General features: G+C 36.3%; 2 protein-coding genes across 4 annotated transcripts in view; both read right to left on the bottom strand.

Annotated features, from left to right (window-relative positions):
* The window catches only part of LOC142353028 (uncharacterized), a 17,138-nt gene extending 16,897 nt beyond the window's left edge, over positions 1 to 241 (bottom strand). For all 3 annotated transcript variants that reach the window (XM_075405218.1, XM_075405220.1, XM_075405219.1), the window contains exon 1: positions 106 to 241. In XM_075405218.1, the coding sequence (XP_075261333.1) occupies positions 106 to 229 (124 nt within the window). In that variant the 5' untranslated portion in view covers positions 230 to 241. The remainder of the gene's footprint in view (positions 1 to 105) is intronic.
* An 11-nt stretch (positions 242 to 252) lies between these two features.
* LOC142353026 (uncharacterized) overlaps positions 253 to 17,590 on the bottom strand; it is a 77,488-nt gene continuing 60,150 nt past the window's right edge. Inside the window, 6 exon segments of the mRNA XM_075405216.1 lie at positions 253 to 354; positions 356 to 409; positions 411 to 428; positions 1,866 to 2,189; positions 7,428 to 7,606; positions 7,923 to 8,092. Of these exon segments, the coding sequence (XP_075261331.1) occupies positions 253 to 354; positions 356 to 409; positions 411 to 428; positions 1,866 to 2,189; positions 7,428 to 7,606; positions 7,923 to 8,092 (847 nt within the window).

Raw genomic sequence — 17,590 nt, 5'->3', positions numbered from 1 at the left:
GAAGCACTATTTAGATCATTTGCGCGGCATTACCACGCTGGATATTAAAACCATTAAGAAACAAACTCAAATTACCATAAAAAACTAATGAAAATGTTAACTAACCGGACGAATTTAAAGCTGTTGTATCTTGAGTAACTCCACTTTCAGACTTGGAGACACTAATTCTGACGGTAGCATTCTGGGATCCATCAGAGGAAGCAGGGCTGGTAATACTTTTACCGGCCATGAGAGCTGCCAGAGCAGCAGGGTTCACGCCAGCGGGCAGGGTGGCCCATTGGGGTCAGCGCTGGCTATCATCTCCAGGGCACTCTGGCTGGCCTTCTCCTGGGACTGTTCCACACTCTCATTGGATACTCCCCTCACTGTGGAACTGTTTGCCCAAATGCATCGTCAACACACTCACGTGTTTCCAATGGAGGTCCAACCTTGAACAAAAACAGTGGAAAAAACAGAAATCTCGATGTAATCAGACTTGAATTTTATTTTACAGACATAAGAGAATATCAATAACATAGCTGGCAGATTGCCAGAAAATAGCCGCAATAGATTCGTAGATCGGCAGTCTAAAAAAACAGTAAAAAAGACAGACCAAAAAAATTCGTCTTTTCAATGAAGGCTGATCTGTTATATTTTGATTAAAAATCTGTATAAGTTATTGCTGCCTCTATTAGCTGATCTCAAATAAACTTCATTTAGAGTGACACACACCCATTTGACCTTATCTCTTTGAATTAAAGTAAATAAAAGTCAATTTCAAAGTGAGGAAGTCATTTTTGAGAGTGAGGTAAGTCAAGTGTGACCAAAAATTTAATCACACGCATGAACAAAAAAACTCGCTCCACTAAGAGTGAAAAAGGACGTCACACATGCAATTCAGTTGAGATTGCATGAACGAATGAACAAAAAATGGCTGTGACGTCATATGGTCGTAACAAAAATCATGACGACGAAATAAAAAACATAGCAGGACAAGTCCTGACGTACAATTCAAAGAATTTTCATTGACTAAACAAAAAACTAGACCTAGAATGGACTATGAGTGAATTGAGAAAACCATTTCAAAAAAAATCGGATCAAAAAATAAGAAAAAAAACAAAAAAATCAATGTCAAAATGCCGCATGTGAACAAAAAACCAATAGCGAGTAATGAAAATTTAATTCAAACAAAAAACTAGGCCTAAAATGAGCTGTGAATGGATTGAGAAAACCATTTAGAAAAAAATCCGACCCAAAAAATCGAAAAAACAGTAAAAATCAGAGTGAAATTGCCGCATGTGAACAAAAAACCACTACCGAGAAACCGAATTTTTGTTCAAACACCACTTTCGCACTCTACTTTAAAATTAGAGCGAAAAAAATTCACGCCGCAAAACCACTCGCTTTTTCGCTCCATTTCCTGTTTCGGCGTGACCAAAATCACTACTCCAATTTGACTTCAAAAATCATGAAAATGTGTGAACAGATCTTAAAAAAAAAAGACAGCGCCCCAATACAATTCAAATTCTTTGAATTGTAAAAAACCAAGAGAAGGCCAATAATAGCCTCAGCTATCGCTGTGCGGCTATTAATAATTGGTCTCAACTTAAAAACTTTTCTCAGAATGATAGCAAGCTCTGACTTGGATGCTTAACGTGGGGGCACTGGGCTATTTTTAACTATCAGTATTTCAACCCATCAAAATCCCCGTAATTGCCAAAAATATTTTCAGCAGGATGCAATTGTTTACTGCCTGCAATAGGAGTAACGAGACTATTTTTACTCTGGAATTTATTCTAAATCTCCCTCATTCCCGTTTTTTTGGCCACTAAATTGTGGGGGAGGGATTCCACTTGTTTATGCATTAACACGCTTTTGTTGTTAACCTTAGTGTGATCATGGAATGAGAGCTGGGCACCGACTGCCACACAGAGAAGTTTCATCTGCTGTTTTGCTGACAACTGCGACTGCAACAATCTATTCTGCTCATCATCTCCACTCCCTTCAGTTGTCGTCAAGTCACCCACTCCCAGACCAGTCATGTTCTTTGATTCATTCTTCTCTCCCTCTCCTTCAGGGGAACTCTTAGTTGGTGTAGAGTCTTCACGCTGTCTCTCTTCCTCTGTATCGTCTTTCTTGATACTTCCAACTGGTTTTGGGATAGGTTCATTCTGATTGGTGGAGACTTCGCCAATTATTGAAGCCAGGCTCTGTAATTATTCACAACATTAACAGGTAAAGGGCTGAGGCAAATTTACCTGAATTGAATTGAAACCCTTGTTTAAAAAATACGCAACCTTTCACTGCTTGGAGTGCACGAAAAATTTAGCTAAATGAAAGACGTCGAAAAATTGAAAAATGCGGAAAAAAGATAACAAAAGGGCCCATTTTTTGTTCGGAAGATGTTATTTTTAACATGTTATTTTTCGGAAGATATTTTTAAAGCTTTGAGTAGAATTGAAAATAGGTATCTTATGGACAAAAATTTTGCAATGACACTCAAATGCAGGTCCAGAAGCCAGCAAGTTTTCAATTTTGATCTCATAAAACTCGGTTGGGATCACATCTACCATTCAAACAAGTGTTCACAAACATAGCCGACAGATTAACGGAGGATAGCCGCGAAACAGACTGCTGAGGCCACTGTCAAAGATGATAACAAAAGCAAATACAAAGAAGGCGATTAAAAACATGAGGTTCTAATTTTAGACTATCCTTATTTTCAAATTTCAAGCATTACTATCTCTCCAGTAATATAGACTTATAGTTACCTAGCTTGGTAGATATCTATTGATTAGCAATTAGAGTTCACAATCTTAATATTATCTAACCAGTGAGTGATGAAGTCTTTTTATTGAGTGAGCTAAATCATTTGTGTTAAAAACATTAGAACAAGATTGAACTAAAAACGAATAAATTAAGCAGTAACAGACAACGCCACGCTTTGAAAATCAGCTAGAGTGGGTGGCACAAGAATTCTTGCCGGGTAAGCAAGTCGACTCGCAGCAAGAATTCATTTTAGCCACAGGCAGCTAGCTACCTAGCTACATAAACTATTTATATCAATATTCTAATCAATTCAAAAATCCCTTAAATTTTCGGCGCTCCAGCAACTGTTATTCATAGGCCTTTATACATCTAAGAATTTTCATTTCCGGTCAGCGAAGATCTACAAAAGATACGGAGCAAAAAAACTACAAAAAACAAACGCGAAAAATTGCCCAAATCCTTTAGAAAAAACGGAATTAAAACTAGCCTAGTATAAACAGACGCAACAATTATTCCAATTTTTCCTCTTAGTAACAATGCCCTATAACATTTCAAAATAAGCCATAAAAGAAGAAAACATTTTCGAAAAGGCCTTAAGAAACGAAAAAAAAAATAAGAAGCGACCCAGAACTAATTTTCAAAGAGTTTCATAGAAAAAAACAACGTGAAACTCATCACATCGAAAGACAGCCAAAGCAAAAAAAACTATCTTCAACCAAACAAACAACCATACACGTTAAAAACGAAAGCTCAATAAACTCGTCTAAAACGGCAAAATGACTTAAACTGTCCAAACGATTAATAATTACATGTTATTAAGTGTAGGAAGATCAGATTGGGCTCAAAATGATAGTTAGAACTACGAAAAGCTTTAAAAATGCCACATGTGAAAAAAATCGGCTCACCAGTTTCGTGGCTAATAATAAATAAACAGCTCGCAGCAAATAGCCGCAATAGCTTCGTTGATCTGCACTCTCGAAAAGATAGCAAAAAAAACAAAAAAAGAAATTTATTCTTCCCATTAACAGCTGAGAGGTTAATTTTTGATTAAGAATCTGCATGATTTAATGCTGTTTTTAATAGCTGGTCTTTAAATAACCTTCAACTACAGTGGCACACATACACTTGACCTTATCTTTGAATTAAAGTGAAAAAAAGTCAGTTGAGGTCATTTTTGAGAGAGGTATGTCACGTGTGACGAAAAAGTTAATCACGAGAATGAACAAAAAAGGCATCCGGCCAAAAGGTTTGCAATTTAATGGCGGTGTACCACAAGGATCTCGGCTCGGCCCGCTGTTTTTCCTCGCCTACACCAATGACCATATACTACAAATAAATCGTTCAGCTATGCCTAAGCCGATGACAAAGCTTGTTTGCACTTACATCAGCAATATGCAGAGCGATGCTAAAATTCTGGTGCAAAACAATTTTCATGACTCTAATTTCCGAAAAAATTGCTGAACTTTGCCTTCGTAAAAATTCTTGCACCCTAATGTTTGAGGGAATTCAAGTCAAGAAAGTTAACAAGTAGGAAAGGTGTCATTATCAATGAATCATTAAGCTGCAAAGATCATGTCCAAGTCAGGTGCAGAAAATCAACAGCAGCCTTGTTTCAAGTCAGAAGAAACCTGTCAGCTAAAACATCAGTTTCGATAAAGCTTGGCGCTTATTGTGGAAATACAAAGGCCAATTCTGTCTTATGCAAAAGCAGTTGTATCGACAGTGCCGATACAAAGTTGATGGAATCGGTTAAAGAAGGTCAACTTCGTGAATCCTTGGTTCTTTGAACTTTAACTATAAAGAATGACTTCTCAAGTTGAAGCTGTTGCCAGTTTCGTTGTATTTCAAGCTGCACTGTTTGTTATTGCTTTCCTCTGTGCCCTCGGGACAATTGACATCGGGACAAGTACTTTGCGTTACTTGCTACTTGCAGCACAGGACAATCAAAAACATTTTGCGTTGCCCTATCCATCTGACAAGAAGATAAAAACAGATTTCTTTTATCGGGCTCCCAGATTGGCCAACAATTAGACTCGCAGTCTGATATTCACAAAGATTAACACTTTGGAGGACCGACTGACCTTGTTTTGCAGGAACTTCTTCGAAATTCACAACAACGAATTGGTACCAGAAACATGGCGTATCTTTCTGCGGATGCGCACTTGGGACCTGCACTGTAGCAAAGAAACAATTTTGCACAAACTGAACAGAATTTTGAGATTAAAACCCCTGAGTTGGAATCTCTACAGTCTGTATTATTGTTATTTCCTTTGATCTTTCTTTTGACTTTGACAGTAATCACTACATTGCGTAAAATTAAATGCGCAAAAAATTTAAAATCCATTCAGTTGAAACAGTGAGTGAGGTAACTCAGAAGTCGAGCGTGAAAATCGTGTAAATAGAAAAATGTGATCAAAAGGCAAAGCGAATTAAAAAAAAGGAGAGCGCCTAAAAACAGTCGTTGACAGGCGGACGGCTACTACTAAAACATAGCTGGCAGATTACCAGAAAATAGCCGCAGTAGCTTTGTAGATCTGCAGTCTCGAAAAGCAAAAAAGACAACAAAAAAATCCAAAGACGGCTGAGATGTTATATTTTGATTACGAAACTGTATGTTATCACTGCTTCTATTAGCTGCTTTCAAATAACCCTCATTTACAGTGACACACATTTACTTGACCTAATCTCTTTTAATAAAAGTAAAACATACCCGGCAGATTGCCGGAAAATAGCCGCCGTTGATTCCAATGAGCATGATTGGGATTGAACGAATAGAATATATTGAAAAAAAAAAGATTTTGGTACAAAACTTCTGTTTCTTAGAGAGAGGCTACAGGGGCTACTATGAACACCAATAAGCATTAGAGGTGGTAACTAAGACTTATAGGAACGACGTTCAAAAAGCGGGCATCTAAAATTGGGCTTTATGGGTTTATCCCGTTTCTATTTCTGACTTCAATTTTTTATACCGACTCTGTTCATTTTGAATTGCTTTGCTTAGCAACTGATGTTCAAATTCACTTTTAGCAGAATGAGAGAAGAGAGAAACTAGCCTAGAGAAGTCAAAAAGATTTCACGCAAAATGTCGAAAAAGCGGCAAAATGGTAAAGCGAAAAAAAGTTTGACGAAGTAAAAAAAAATACGAGCGCAATAATAGCCGGCTGAGAAGATGAGGGCGGCTATTAATAAGAGTCAATTTCAAAGTGAGGAAGTCATTTTCGAGAGTGAGGCAAGTCACATGTGACCAAAAATGTAATCACGCAAATGAACAAATAAATCGCTCCACTTAGAGCGAAAAATGACGTCACGCACGCATTTCAGTTTGAATTGCATGAACGAATGAACGAAAAGCAGATTTGAAGTGGTCGTGCAAACGCCGTTAGTGAGAGGAAGAAGTCATTCAGAAAATTTGACTTCAGCTTTTCTGTGTGAACAAATGTAAAACGAAAAAGAGGATCAGACGACGAAACAAAAAAAACCAAGAGCACCGCAATATAGCTCCGCGCAACTTACCTGAGAAACGTTAAAAACTACCAAAATTGGATTAGCATATGTACATTTTTTAAAACAAAAATACGTCAGGTAGGAGGAGGCGTTGAGGATATGAATCATCAAAAGTAAGTTGCCATATTAACTGATTCCTGAGAAAAAACGGCTGAAAGATCCAAAAATGAAGAAAATAATAGAAAAAGCCAAAAACTAACTTAAAAATCAAAACTTCTTATGTGCCAATTTTGAGTTTAAAACGCATTTTCAGGCTCTGCAAAACACTGTGGTATCAATTTCCAAGGTTTACATTTCAATATAGTATCTAATAAGAATTATTTCTACAAAAACCAAATTACAAGCAAAAAACGACCACTTAGACGAAAAAACGACTAAAAAGTGTTATCTATATGCCTCATTCTGTCAAAAAACAACTTCAAAGTAAAAAGTCATTCACTAAACGCAGCGCATGATTAAGAATTTTCTCTCGCTCAGAAAAAATTATTTCATACGGCAATTTTACTCACTTTCGATTTTAGGTCAAAACAGCGGCTGAACAAACAGTACATTCGGTTAAAAAAAACCTGAAGAACATAACCGACTATGTCGGGCGAATTGCTCTCAAACGACCGGCGAGCGGTTGGCTTTGTCAGTAGCTAGGCACGGTTTAGTGAGACTGGCTTTAGCTTAATTGAAGGTGCGTAAATGAGCGCAGCGGGGGGTGGGGGGGGGGTGCTAAGTATAAGTCTCCAAAACAGATTCTGTGAACTTAATGCCAAAACAGAGCACTTAATGCCCGCTGGGCGCTACCTGTTTATCCCGTTTTTGAGGACGAAAAGTCAAAAGCATCAGACGAACAGTCGGTCAAGCGAAAAATCGCTAAAAAAGACCAACAGGACTAATATAATTGCTACAAACTTCGTTTGAGAGCAATTAAAAACCAATACTCCTCTTCGAATCGTAAAAAAAAACTAACAGAAGGCCAATAATAGCCCCACCTATCGCTGTGCGGCTATTTAAAAAGTCACGTAATTCATCTTAAACCTCACTGCCAATTTAAGAAATGACGCCACGGGAGTGTGCCACTTTTTCAGAGCCGCTTTCAAAACAGCTGATCTAAACTTGATGACCCAATTAAAGCATGGTGGTTTTACGAAGCGTTGTTTCTATCGCCAGTAATGATGCAATTTAACCTTTCCACTTTGGGCAACGAGTTGGGAGGCAGTTATGCTGTATTGGGTGAGCATGAACTCGGAAGCTATCTTGATGGCATTCTGTCTCTGAGTGGCAAACTTCTGCTTGATGAACAACTCTCTGGCCAACACAGAGTGCTGTTGGGCTAGCACTGAGAAGTCTGTAGCAGCTACGTATCCTAAAAAACAATATCATTCTACACAATTTGCAGTCGAAGAGGTTGTCGCAATTTTGTTTTCAAATGATGTTCTATAACATATACCAACAATTTTACATAATCTTTACAGTGCCATTAACTCATTGATAGTTAGCTCATAACTTGCAAAAACACGTTTTCAGCCTTTCGTTTAAAAAATGTTTGTTTTCATCTGCTCGCGAAGACTGATGAGCGAGTATGCAGTGATTATGGCTTATCATCTACAGAATGCCTGCCGCTGTTCTTGGTTTTCGCGTGCGGGGGGGGGGGGGGTGTTACTAGACTTGATATTTCTAACCTGCCCTCTCGTCCACCATGTGTTGTCTCTGCTCTTTGCTCACTTTCTTAACTCCATCTCCTACTCCTCCCTCGCCCCCACTTTTGTTCCCAGTGCCGGAAGAAGCAGCCTCTTCACCACCTTCTTCATCTTCCTCTTCCTCTTCACATGGAGGAGGCAATGGAGGCAACCTGGAATTACACACAAAAATTCATGAACAGGATTTACCTACTATACTTCATGAGCACTTATATCATTTAAGGCTTGACATATACACACTCCAATTTGGATCTCATGTATCTCCATTGAACTGCCTGCGATGTCTTGAAAAACACGAAGCTAAGGCACCACGATAAAAACTGAATCAAAAATTTTAAAACTAACAATTTTGATGTATGCGCACACACAATATAGCTACACTATCATCTTAACATAGCCGGCAGATTGACGGAATAGCTGCAAAAGAATAGACTTGCGCGCTGTATAATAGAGATAGAAAAAGATAGATAAAAATGAAAAAGTTATCGACGCAGCTCAAAAAACTATGTAAAAATCATTCAGCGATATATTAATGAAGCTTGTTAAAACTCAATGCGCAGAAGTCTTTTCATTAGTGGCCTTTATTACACATATGAGTTCCTATGTGCTTAAAAACATAGCTGGCAGATTGTCGGAAAATAGCCGCCGTTGAGGCGCTAGACGCATATTGGGATTGAAAAAGCAAAAGAAAAAAGGAGACTGAAATAGACAAAATTTTCCTAAGTTTCAAAAATTGATCTAATTCAGTGTGGATATAGTTAGATTCTAAACCTATACTTACTGCAGCTTCTAAACTGAAGGGTATTAAGCTTAATACTAATATCAGCAAGCAATCGCTCAAATGAACTTTGATAACCTAATGCACTAAGACTTAATGGCCGGGCTTCATCGGTTTATCCCGTTTCTTTTGATTTTGCTCTTTTGACATTGACCATATTCACTATATTGCGTAATTCAATGCGTGAAAGAATTAAGAATCCATTCAGTTGAAACAATGAGTGAGGTAAGTCAGAAAATCAAAGAGAACGAAAACCTTGCCTAAAGAGAGTGAGAAATGACGCCACGCGCGCAAATGCCGTTAGTGAGGTGAACACGTCATTCGGAAAATTTGCTTTTTCAGCTTTGCTTTCAGACCAAATGTAAAGTGAAAAAAGAGCGTCAGACAAAACAAAAAAGTATATAGCCGGAAGAATTCGAGAAACGACTTGAAGAGTCGATTTCGTGAAAGAATTACCATATAACTCAACTGGTTTCTGCTAACGTGACTACCAAAAACTAACATAACCGACTAACGCCGGGCGAATTGCTCTCCAACGACCAACGAGCGGCTGTCTTAGTCACTAGCTAGCGACGGTTTAGTGAGGCTAGCTTTAGCTTGATTGGACTCGGCAACTTTTAGTTTTCTAGCCGTGTTAGTGAATAAATCAAAGAAAAAACTATTATTTTGAAAACTTGCAAAACATTGCAATATTTAAAAGAAAAGTTTCCAGATTTCGCAGTGAAAAAAATGCTCAAAACCCTTGAATTCTGTCAAGTAACGCATCTGCAAAACATAAGAAGTTTTGTTGGCCAATTGATCGTTAAACTCAGAAAAGGATAAAATTCAAAACTTTGGAAAATTGCAAAATTTAACAAAACCTTGCTCAAATTCAAGATATTAAAATCTTCAAAATCATTTTATTGTCTCAAGAGACTATCCAGTATCCCTGTTTCAAGCCTGAAAAAGTTTCACTGGCTCAAAGATCCATACCCTTTGAGCATGAAAATTATCAAAAAATTACTAAGAGAACGAGAAAGAGAAGGACAGAGCCGCTAACCGACAGAGAAAGATAGGAATATTTTCCATGACGGGTTTCGACTCCGCAGCTATTAGCCTTGTTAGTAAATAAATCATAAAAAATCTGAAAAAGGAAAAACATGGAAAGAGTTTTCAACTTCGCAGCAAAAACATCAAAACAATTTTTTGTTTAAAAAGTTCTGTCAAGTAACCCATCTCCGATACTTAAAAAGTTTCGTTGGCCAGTAATGGTCGTCAAACTCAGAAAAGGAAAAAAAATCGAAAAACTTGGAAACAGTTAACAATTTTAACAAAATCTTGCTAAAAATCAAGATAAAAATGTCTTAAGAACCATTTCATTGTCTCAGGAGACTATCGAGTATCCCTATTTCATGCTTTAAAGTTTCACAGGCTCATGAAGATCCATCAACTTGGATCATAATAAATTTCCAAATTTTTTAAAAATTTTATCATTCCATTAGGACTAGAAACAATGAAAAAAGTTATTACCAAACCTTGGATGAAGTCCCTAGGACCCTGGGGCCGGAAAATTTAAAAAAATCAAAGATTCAAATAACTTGGAAATTTGCATATATTTTAAAAATGCATAAACTCGTGATATCTTGAAAAACATTCCATTACATGTAGAAACTATTATGAAAAACCTAGAGGAGGTCCTGGGCTCCTGAGGCTGCAGAAACCTAAAAAAACGACAAAGTATTCAAAAACTTGAAAAAAATGCAAGTCTTGAAAAAATTGTTAATATAAAAGATAATAAAAAGTTGAAAACTGTTCCATGGTCAATAAGAAAAATTTAGTAACTTAATATCAAACCTAAAAGGACGTTTTCTGCCCCGTGGGTCTAGAAAAACATGAATAATCACAAAATAATCAGAAATTGAAAAAATGGCAATTATTGAAAAAAAAATGCTAAAAGCCGTTGACGCGCTAGACGCATTTTGGGATTGAAACAGCAAAAGAAAAAAGGAGACCGAAATAGACAAAATTTTCCTAAGTTTCAAAAATTGATCTAATTCAGTGTGGTTATAGTTAGATTCTAAACCTATACTTACTGCAGCTTCTAAACTGAAGGGTATTAAGCTTAATACTAATATCAGCTAGCAATCGCCCAAATGAACTTTGATAACCTAATGCACTAAGACTTAATGGCCGCGCTTCATCGGTTTATCCCGTTTCTTTTGATTTTGCTCTTTTGACATTGACCATATTCACTACATTGCGTAATTCAATGCATGAAAGAATTAAGAATCCATTCAGTTGAAACAATGAGTGAGGTAAGTCAGAAATCAAAGAGAACGAAAACCTTGGCTAAAGAGAGTGAGAAATGACGTCACGTGCGCAAATGCCGTTAGTGAGGTGAAGACGTCATTCGGAAAATTTGCTTTTTCAGCTTTGCTTTGTGACCAAATGTAAAGTGAAAAAAGAGCGTCAGACAAAACAAAAAAGTATATAGCCGTAAGAATTCGAGAACCGACTTGAAGAGTCGATTTCGTGAAAGAATTACCATATAACTCAACTGGTTTCTGCTAACGTGACTACCAAAAACTAACATAACCGACTAACGCCGGGCGAATTGCTCTCCAACGACCAGCGAGCGGCTGTCTTAGTCACTAGCTAGCCACGGTTTAGTGAGGCTAGCTTTAGCTTAATTGGACTCTGCAACTTTTAGTTTTCTAGCCGTGTTATTGCAATATTTAAAAGAAAAGTTTCCAGATTTCGCAGTGATAAAAATGCTCAAAACCCTTGATTATGTCAAGTAACGCATCTGCAAAACATAAGAAGTTTTGTTGGCCAATTGATCGTTAAACTCAGAAAAGGATAAAATTCAAAACTTTGGAAAAAAGCAAAATTTAACAAAACCTTGCTCAAATTCAAGATATTAAAATCTTCAAAATCATTTTATTGTCTCAAGAGACTATCCAGTATCCCTGTTTCAAGCCTGAAAAAGTTTCACTGGCTCAAAGATCCATACCCTTTGAGCATGAAAATTATCAAAAAATTACTAAGAGAACGAGAAAGAAGGACAGAGCCGCTAACCGACAGAGAAAGATAGGAATATTTTCCATGACGGGTTTCGACTCCGCAGCTTTTAGCCTTGTTAGTAAATAAATCATATAAAAAAACTGAAAAAGGAAAAACATGGAAAGAGTTTTCAACTTCGCAGCAAAAACATCAAAACAATTTTTTGTTTAAAAAGTTCTGTCAAGTAACCCATCTCCGATACTTAAAGTTTCGTTGGCCAGTAATGGTCGTCAAACTCAGAAAAGGAAAATAAATCGAAAAACTTGGACACAGTTACCAATTTTAACAAAAATCTTGCTAAAAGTCAAGATAATAATGTCTTGAGAACCATTTCATTGTCTCAAGAGACTATCGAGTATCCCTATTTCATGCTTTAAATTTTCACAGGCTCAAAAAATCCATCAACTTGGATCATAATAATTTTCCAAATTTTTAAAAATTTTATCATAAAATTGTTTAAAAAAATTCCATTAGGACTAGAAACAATGAAAAAAATTATTACCAAACCTTGGATGAAGTCCCTAGGACCCTGGGGCCGGAAAATTTAAAAATATCAAAGATTCAAATAACTTGGAAAATTGCATATATTTTAAAAATGCATAAACTCGGGATATCTTGAAAAACATTCCATTACATGTAGAAACTATTGAAAAACCTAGAGGAGGTCCTGGGCTCCTGAGGCTGCAGAAACCTAAAGAAACGACAAAGTATTCAAGAACTTGAAAAAAAGCAAGTCTTGAAAAAATTGTTAAAATAAAAGATAATAAAAAGTTGAAAACTGTTCCATGGTCAATAAGAAAATTTTAGTAACTTAATATCAAACCTATAAGGACGTTTTCTGGCCCGTGGGTCTAGAAAAACATGAATAATCACAAAATAATCAGAAATTGAAAAAATGGCAAGTATTGTAAAAAAAAATCTAAAAGTCGTGATGTTAAAATGTTGAAAACCATTTCATTACCCCTAGAAACTATGTAGTAACCTAGTATCAAACACTGGAGCATGTTCCTTGACAACTAGGACTAATAAAACAGAAGAGCGAAAAATGATCTAGCGCTAATAAACCAAGGGCTAAGAATGACAAAAAATCAGCAACAGTGGGGTGGGGGCAACATCGAGGTGGGGGTGGTGGCAATAGTGGGGGGGGGGGGGGGTGGGGTTCAACAGTGGGGGTGTCTTCAACCTCTATGAACCAAACTTCACACCATAAGTATAAGTCTCCAAAACAGTTTGAGCTGAAACAGCTGAAAGGCTCTAAGAGCAATTAATGACCACTGGGCGCTACCTGTTTATCCCGTTTTTAGGACGAAGAGTCAAATAGCTCAGATGAAAAATTGGTCATGCGAAAAAACGGCGAAAAACTGCATAAAAAGGACCGACAGGACTAACATAATTGCTACAAACTTCCTTTGAGAGCAATTAAAAAACAGTCAAAAAATGAGTATACCCGATAAACCCAACTGAATTACAAAATCATATTACTCCTAGATACAAAACAGGCCAAACTTTCTGTACGCAATCGAAAGCATCAAAGTACGCGAGCAGCCAAAGTCAAGCCATGCCAGGCTCCCAAAACTTTAATTTGCAAGGAAAATGTGGAAGGAAAATTTGAAAACAGTAAGAAAGGGCCAAAAATTGTTAAAAACTTTATCAATTTCCTTAAGTTCTCTCAATTGAAATACTATTATACAATATAGAAAAAGCAATCAATTGGTTATTATATATAATTTATCGCCTTAACAACAAACATATGTCGATTCAAATCACAATGAACGCGACAAAACTAACAATGACAAAAAAATTATCCAAATCGAAATTAAACATAACCGACTCACGTCGGCCGAATTGCTTTCAAACGAGCGGCGAGCAGTTGGCTTCGTCAGTAGCTAGCCACGGGTTAATTGAGGTCAGCTTGAGCTTGATTCGACTCTTCAGCTTTTAGTTTTCTATCTTGTTAGTAAATAAATCAAATTAAAAACTGATATTTAAAAACTTGGAAAAAATTGCAAAAATTAAAATAAAAGCTTCCAGATTTCGCAGTGAAAATCATCAAAACTGGTTTTTGTTTCTGGAGTTATGTCAAGTAACCCATCTGCGAGACTTGAAAAGCTTTGTTGGCCAGTAATTATTGTTAAACACAAAAAGACAAAAAAAATTTGAAAAATCGCAAATTTTAAGAAAATCTTGCTAAAATTCAAGATATTAAAATCATGAAATACATATCATTGTCTCAGGAGATTATCCAGTATCCCTATTTGAAGCTTTAAATAGTTTCACTGGCTCATAGAGATCCATAAACTTGGAACATAAAAATTATCCAAAATTTGAAAAACAATCGAATCAAAGAAATTTGAAAAAATTTTTCAAAAAATCTCTAAAGCTGGAGTCATCAAAATAATGATAACCACTCCATTAACTCTAAAAACTACGCAACAGCTTATCATCAAAACTTGAAGGAGGTCCCTAGGACCCTGGTGCCGAAAATTCAAAGATCCAAAAACTTGAATAAATTGCAAATATATTTTTTAAAAATTACTTATGAAATCTTGAAAAACATTATATTACATCTATAAGCTATGCAGTGACCTATGATCAAATCTCAGAGGACGTTAAGTGGCTCTTGAAACTGGAGAAACCTAAAACATGACCAAACGTTTAAAAAAGTGCAGGTTGTATAAAAAGCTGCTAAAATTTGTGATAAAAGGTTGAAAACTAATCCATGGTCATAACATATTGCAGCAACCCATTATCAAACCCTAACAGAGATTTTCGGTTAGGCTGAAAAACCTGAATAAAGACAATAAAGGTCAGAAAAATTTCGAAAAAAATTGCAAGTTTTTTAAAAAATACTAAAATTCGTGGTGTTGAAATCTTGAAACAATCCATTACATTTAGAAACTATACGGAAACCTATTGTCAAACCTTGGAGAAGGTTCCTCGGCTCTTGAGGCGAGAGAAAGCTAAAAACCGACAATAATTTTCAAAAGACTTGAAAAAGATAGAAAATTTTGATTAAAAATTGCTAAAATTTGAGATAAAAAATTAAAACTATTCGATGGCCAATAAAATTTTCAGTGACTCATTATTAAATCCTTAAGGAGCTTTTAAGGCCCCTGGGTCAGTAAAAACTTGAATAGAGAAAACTAAAGTACAAAAAATTGAAAAAATGTTTACGTTTTGTCAAAAAAATGCTGCAATTCGTGATGTTAAAGTTGAAACCATTCCACGACCACGCAAATTTATGTCGTAACCTATTATAAAACCCTAGAAGAGGTTTCTTGACACTTAGGAATGAGAAAACTCAAAAAATGACAAGAAATTTCAATAAGCTTGAAAAACATTGTTAAAATTAGTAAGAAATTGCGTGTTTTTAGCGATTGGTTATTCGAACGTAGTCACGGCGGAGGAGGGTGATGGGGAGGTGGGGTAAACAGTGGGGGTGTCGTCAACCTCTCTTCCGCTCTTCACACCATAAGTATAAGTCTCCAAAACAGTTTGAGCTGAAACAGAGCTGAAAAACTCCAAGAGCATTTAATGCCCGTTGGGTGCAACCTGTTTATCCCGTTTTTGAGGACGAAAAGTCAAAAGCGTCAGACGAAAAATCGGTCAAGTAAAAAAACGCATAAAAAAGACCGACAGGACTAATATAATTGCTACAAACTTCGCTTGAGAGCAATTAAAAAAGTTTAGTTCACACGGCAGATTTACTCACTTTCACTTGACCGCCTGAACCAATAGTACTTCCGATAAAAAAAACTTAAGGAAAACAATACTCCTCTTCGAGTCGTAAAAACGAAGAGCACCGCAACATAGCTCCCCGCTCAGATTACAGCTTTGCAGCTATAAAAAGAACTTAATTCTGAGGCCAACCAAAAGATGAACATACCCAGCAGATTGCCGGAAAATAGCCGCTGTTGATTCAATTAAGCATGATTGGGATTGAAAGAATAGAAGATATCGAAAAAAAAGATTTTTGTACAAAAACATTTAAGTCCGATTTATTTTGATGGCATTTCGTAATTGAACATACTCCTGTATCTCAGCGAGAGGCTACAGGGTCTAGTATCAATAACAAGAAGCATTATAGATAGTAACTAAAACTTAGGAGAACAAAGTTCAAGTACCGCGCATCTAAAAATGGGATTTATGGGTTCATCCCGTTTCTATTTCTGATTTTTTTAATACTGACTCTCTTCAATTTGTATTGCTCTGCTGAGCAGCTGCTTTTTATAAAGACTTTGAGCAGAATGACAGAAGAGTGAAACTAGCCAAGAGAAGTCAAACATAGCCGGCAGATTGCCGGAATAGCTGCGAAAGAATAGACCGGCGTGCCATATAATAAACATAGAGATCTAAATTGAAAATCGACGCCGCTCAAAAAAACTAGGTAAAAAAACATTCAGCAAAAAACCAATAAAGCTTGTTGAAATCATTCCGCAGAAGCCTCTTATTAGGGACCTTTACTGCACATATGAGTTTCTTTGACCTTGAACAAATTCAAATTAAACTTTAAGTTTTAAAGTGCAAAAATCATTTTATTGAGTGAGGTAAGTCACGTATGAGCAAAGTCTAATCATGCAAATAACCTAGAAACTATTGCTAAAGCGAGTGAGAAATGACGTCACGCGCGCAAATGCCGTTAGTGAGAGGAAGAAGTCATTCAGCAAATTTGACTTTTTCAGCTTTGCTGTGTGAACCAATGTAAAACGAAAAAAGAGCGTCAGACAACGAAACAAAAAAAACATAGCAGGACAAGTCCTGACGCACAATTCAAAGAATTTTCATTGACTAAACAGAAAACTAGACCTAGAACGGACTATGAATGGATTGGGAAAACCATTTAGAAAAATATCTATCCAAAAAATTAAAAAAAAAACAGTAAAAATTAAAGTGAAATTGCCGCATGTGAAAAAAACCACTAGCGAGAAAGCGAATTTTGTGTTCAAACACCGTTTTCTCACTCCACTTTAAATTTAGAGCAAAAAAAATTCACGCCGAAAAAAAACCACTCGCTTTTTCGCTCCACTTCCTGTTTCGGCGTAACCAAAATCACAACTCCAATTTGACATCAAAAATCATGAAAATGTGTGAACAGATCTTAAAAAATGAGAAAGCACCCCAATACAATTCAAATTCTTTGAATTTAAAAAAAAATAGGAGCGCTATAATAGCCGGCTGAGAAGATGAGGGCGGCTATTAATAAGGAGAAATATGACTGAAAACAAGCAGGATCGAAACGTCGACTTTGAACTGCGAACGCAATTTTGGCAACTTTCTAGTTCGTTCATACAATTTTCAGGTTATGAATAAAAAAACCTGTTTCGGCGTGACCAAAATCACTACTCCAATTTGACTTCAAAAATCATGAAAATGTGTGAACAGATCTTAAAAAAAGACAGCGTTTCAATACAATTCAAATTCTTTGAATTGTAAAAAAACCAAGAGCACCCTAATATAGCTCCGCTCAGCTTACAGCTTTGTCGCTATAAAAAGATTTCACGCAAAATGTCGAAAAAGCGGCAAAATGGGTAAAGCGAAAAAAAGTTCGACAAAGTAAAAACATAGCTGGCAGATTGCCAGAAAATAGCCGCAATAGATTCGTAGATCGGCAGTCTAAAAAAACAGTAAAAAAGACAGACCAAAAAAATCGTCTTTTCATTGAAGGCTGATCTGTTATATTTTGATTTAAAAAAGTTATTGCTGCCTCTATTAGTTGATCTCAAATAACCTTCATTTAGAGTGACACACACCCATTTTACCTTATCTCTTTGAATTAAAGTAAATAAAAGTCAATTTCAAATTGAGGAAGACATTTTTGAGAGTGAGGTAA

This window comes from Convolutriloba macropyga, chromosome 14 (genome assembly GCF_964194025.1).
Source record: "Convolutriloba macropyga chromosome 14, txConMacr16.3, whole genome shotgun sequence".
NCBI lineage: Eukaryota > Metazoa > Xenacoelomorpha > Acoela > Convolutidae > Convolutriloba > Convolutriloba macropyga.
Note: the sequence above shows the minus strand (reverse complement) of the source record. Positions and strands in the feature narration are given on the sequence as shown.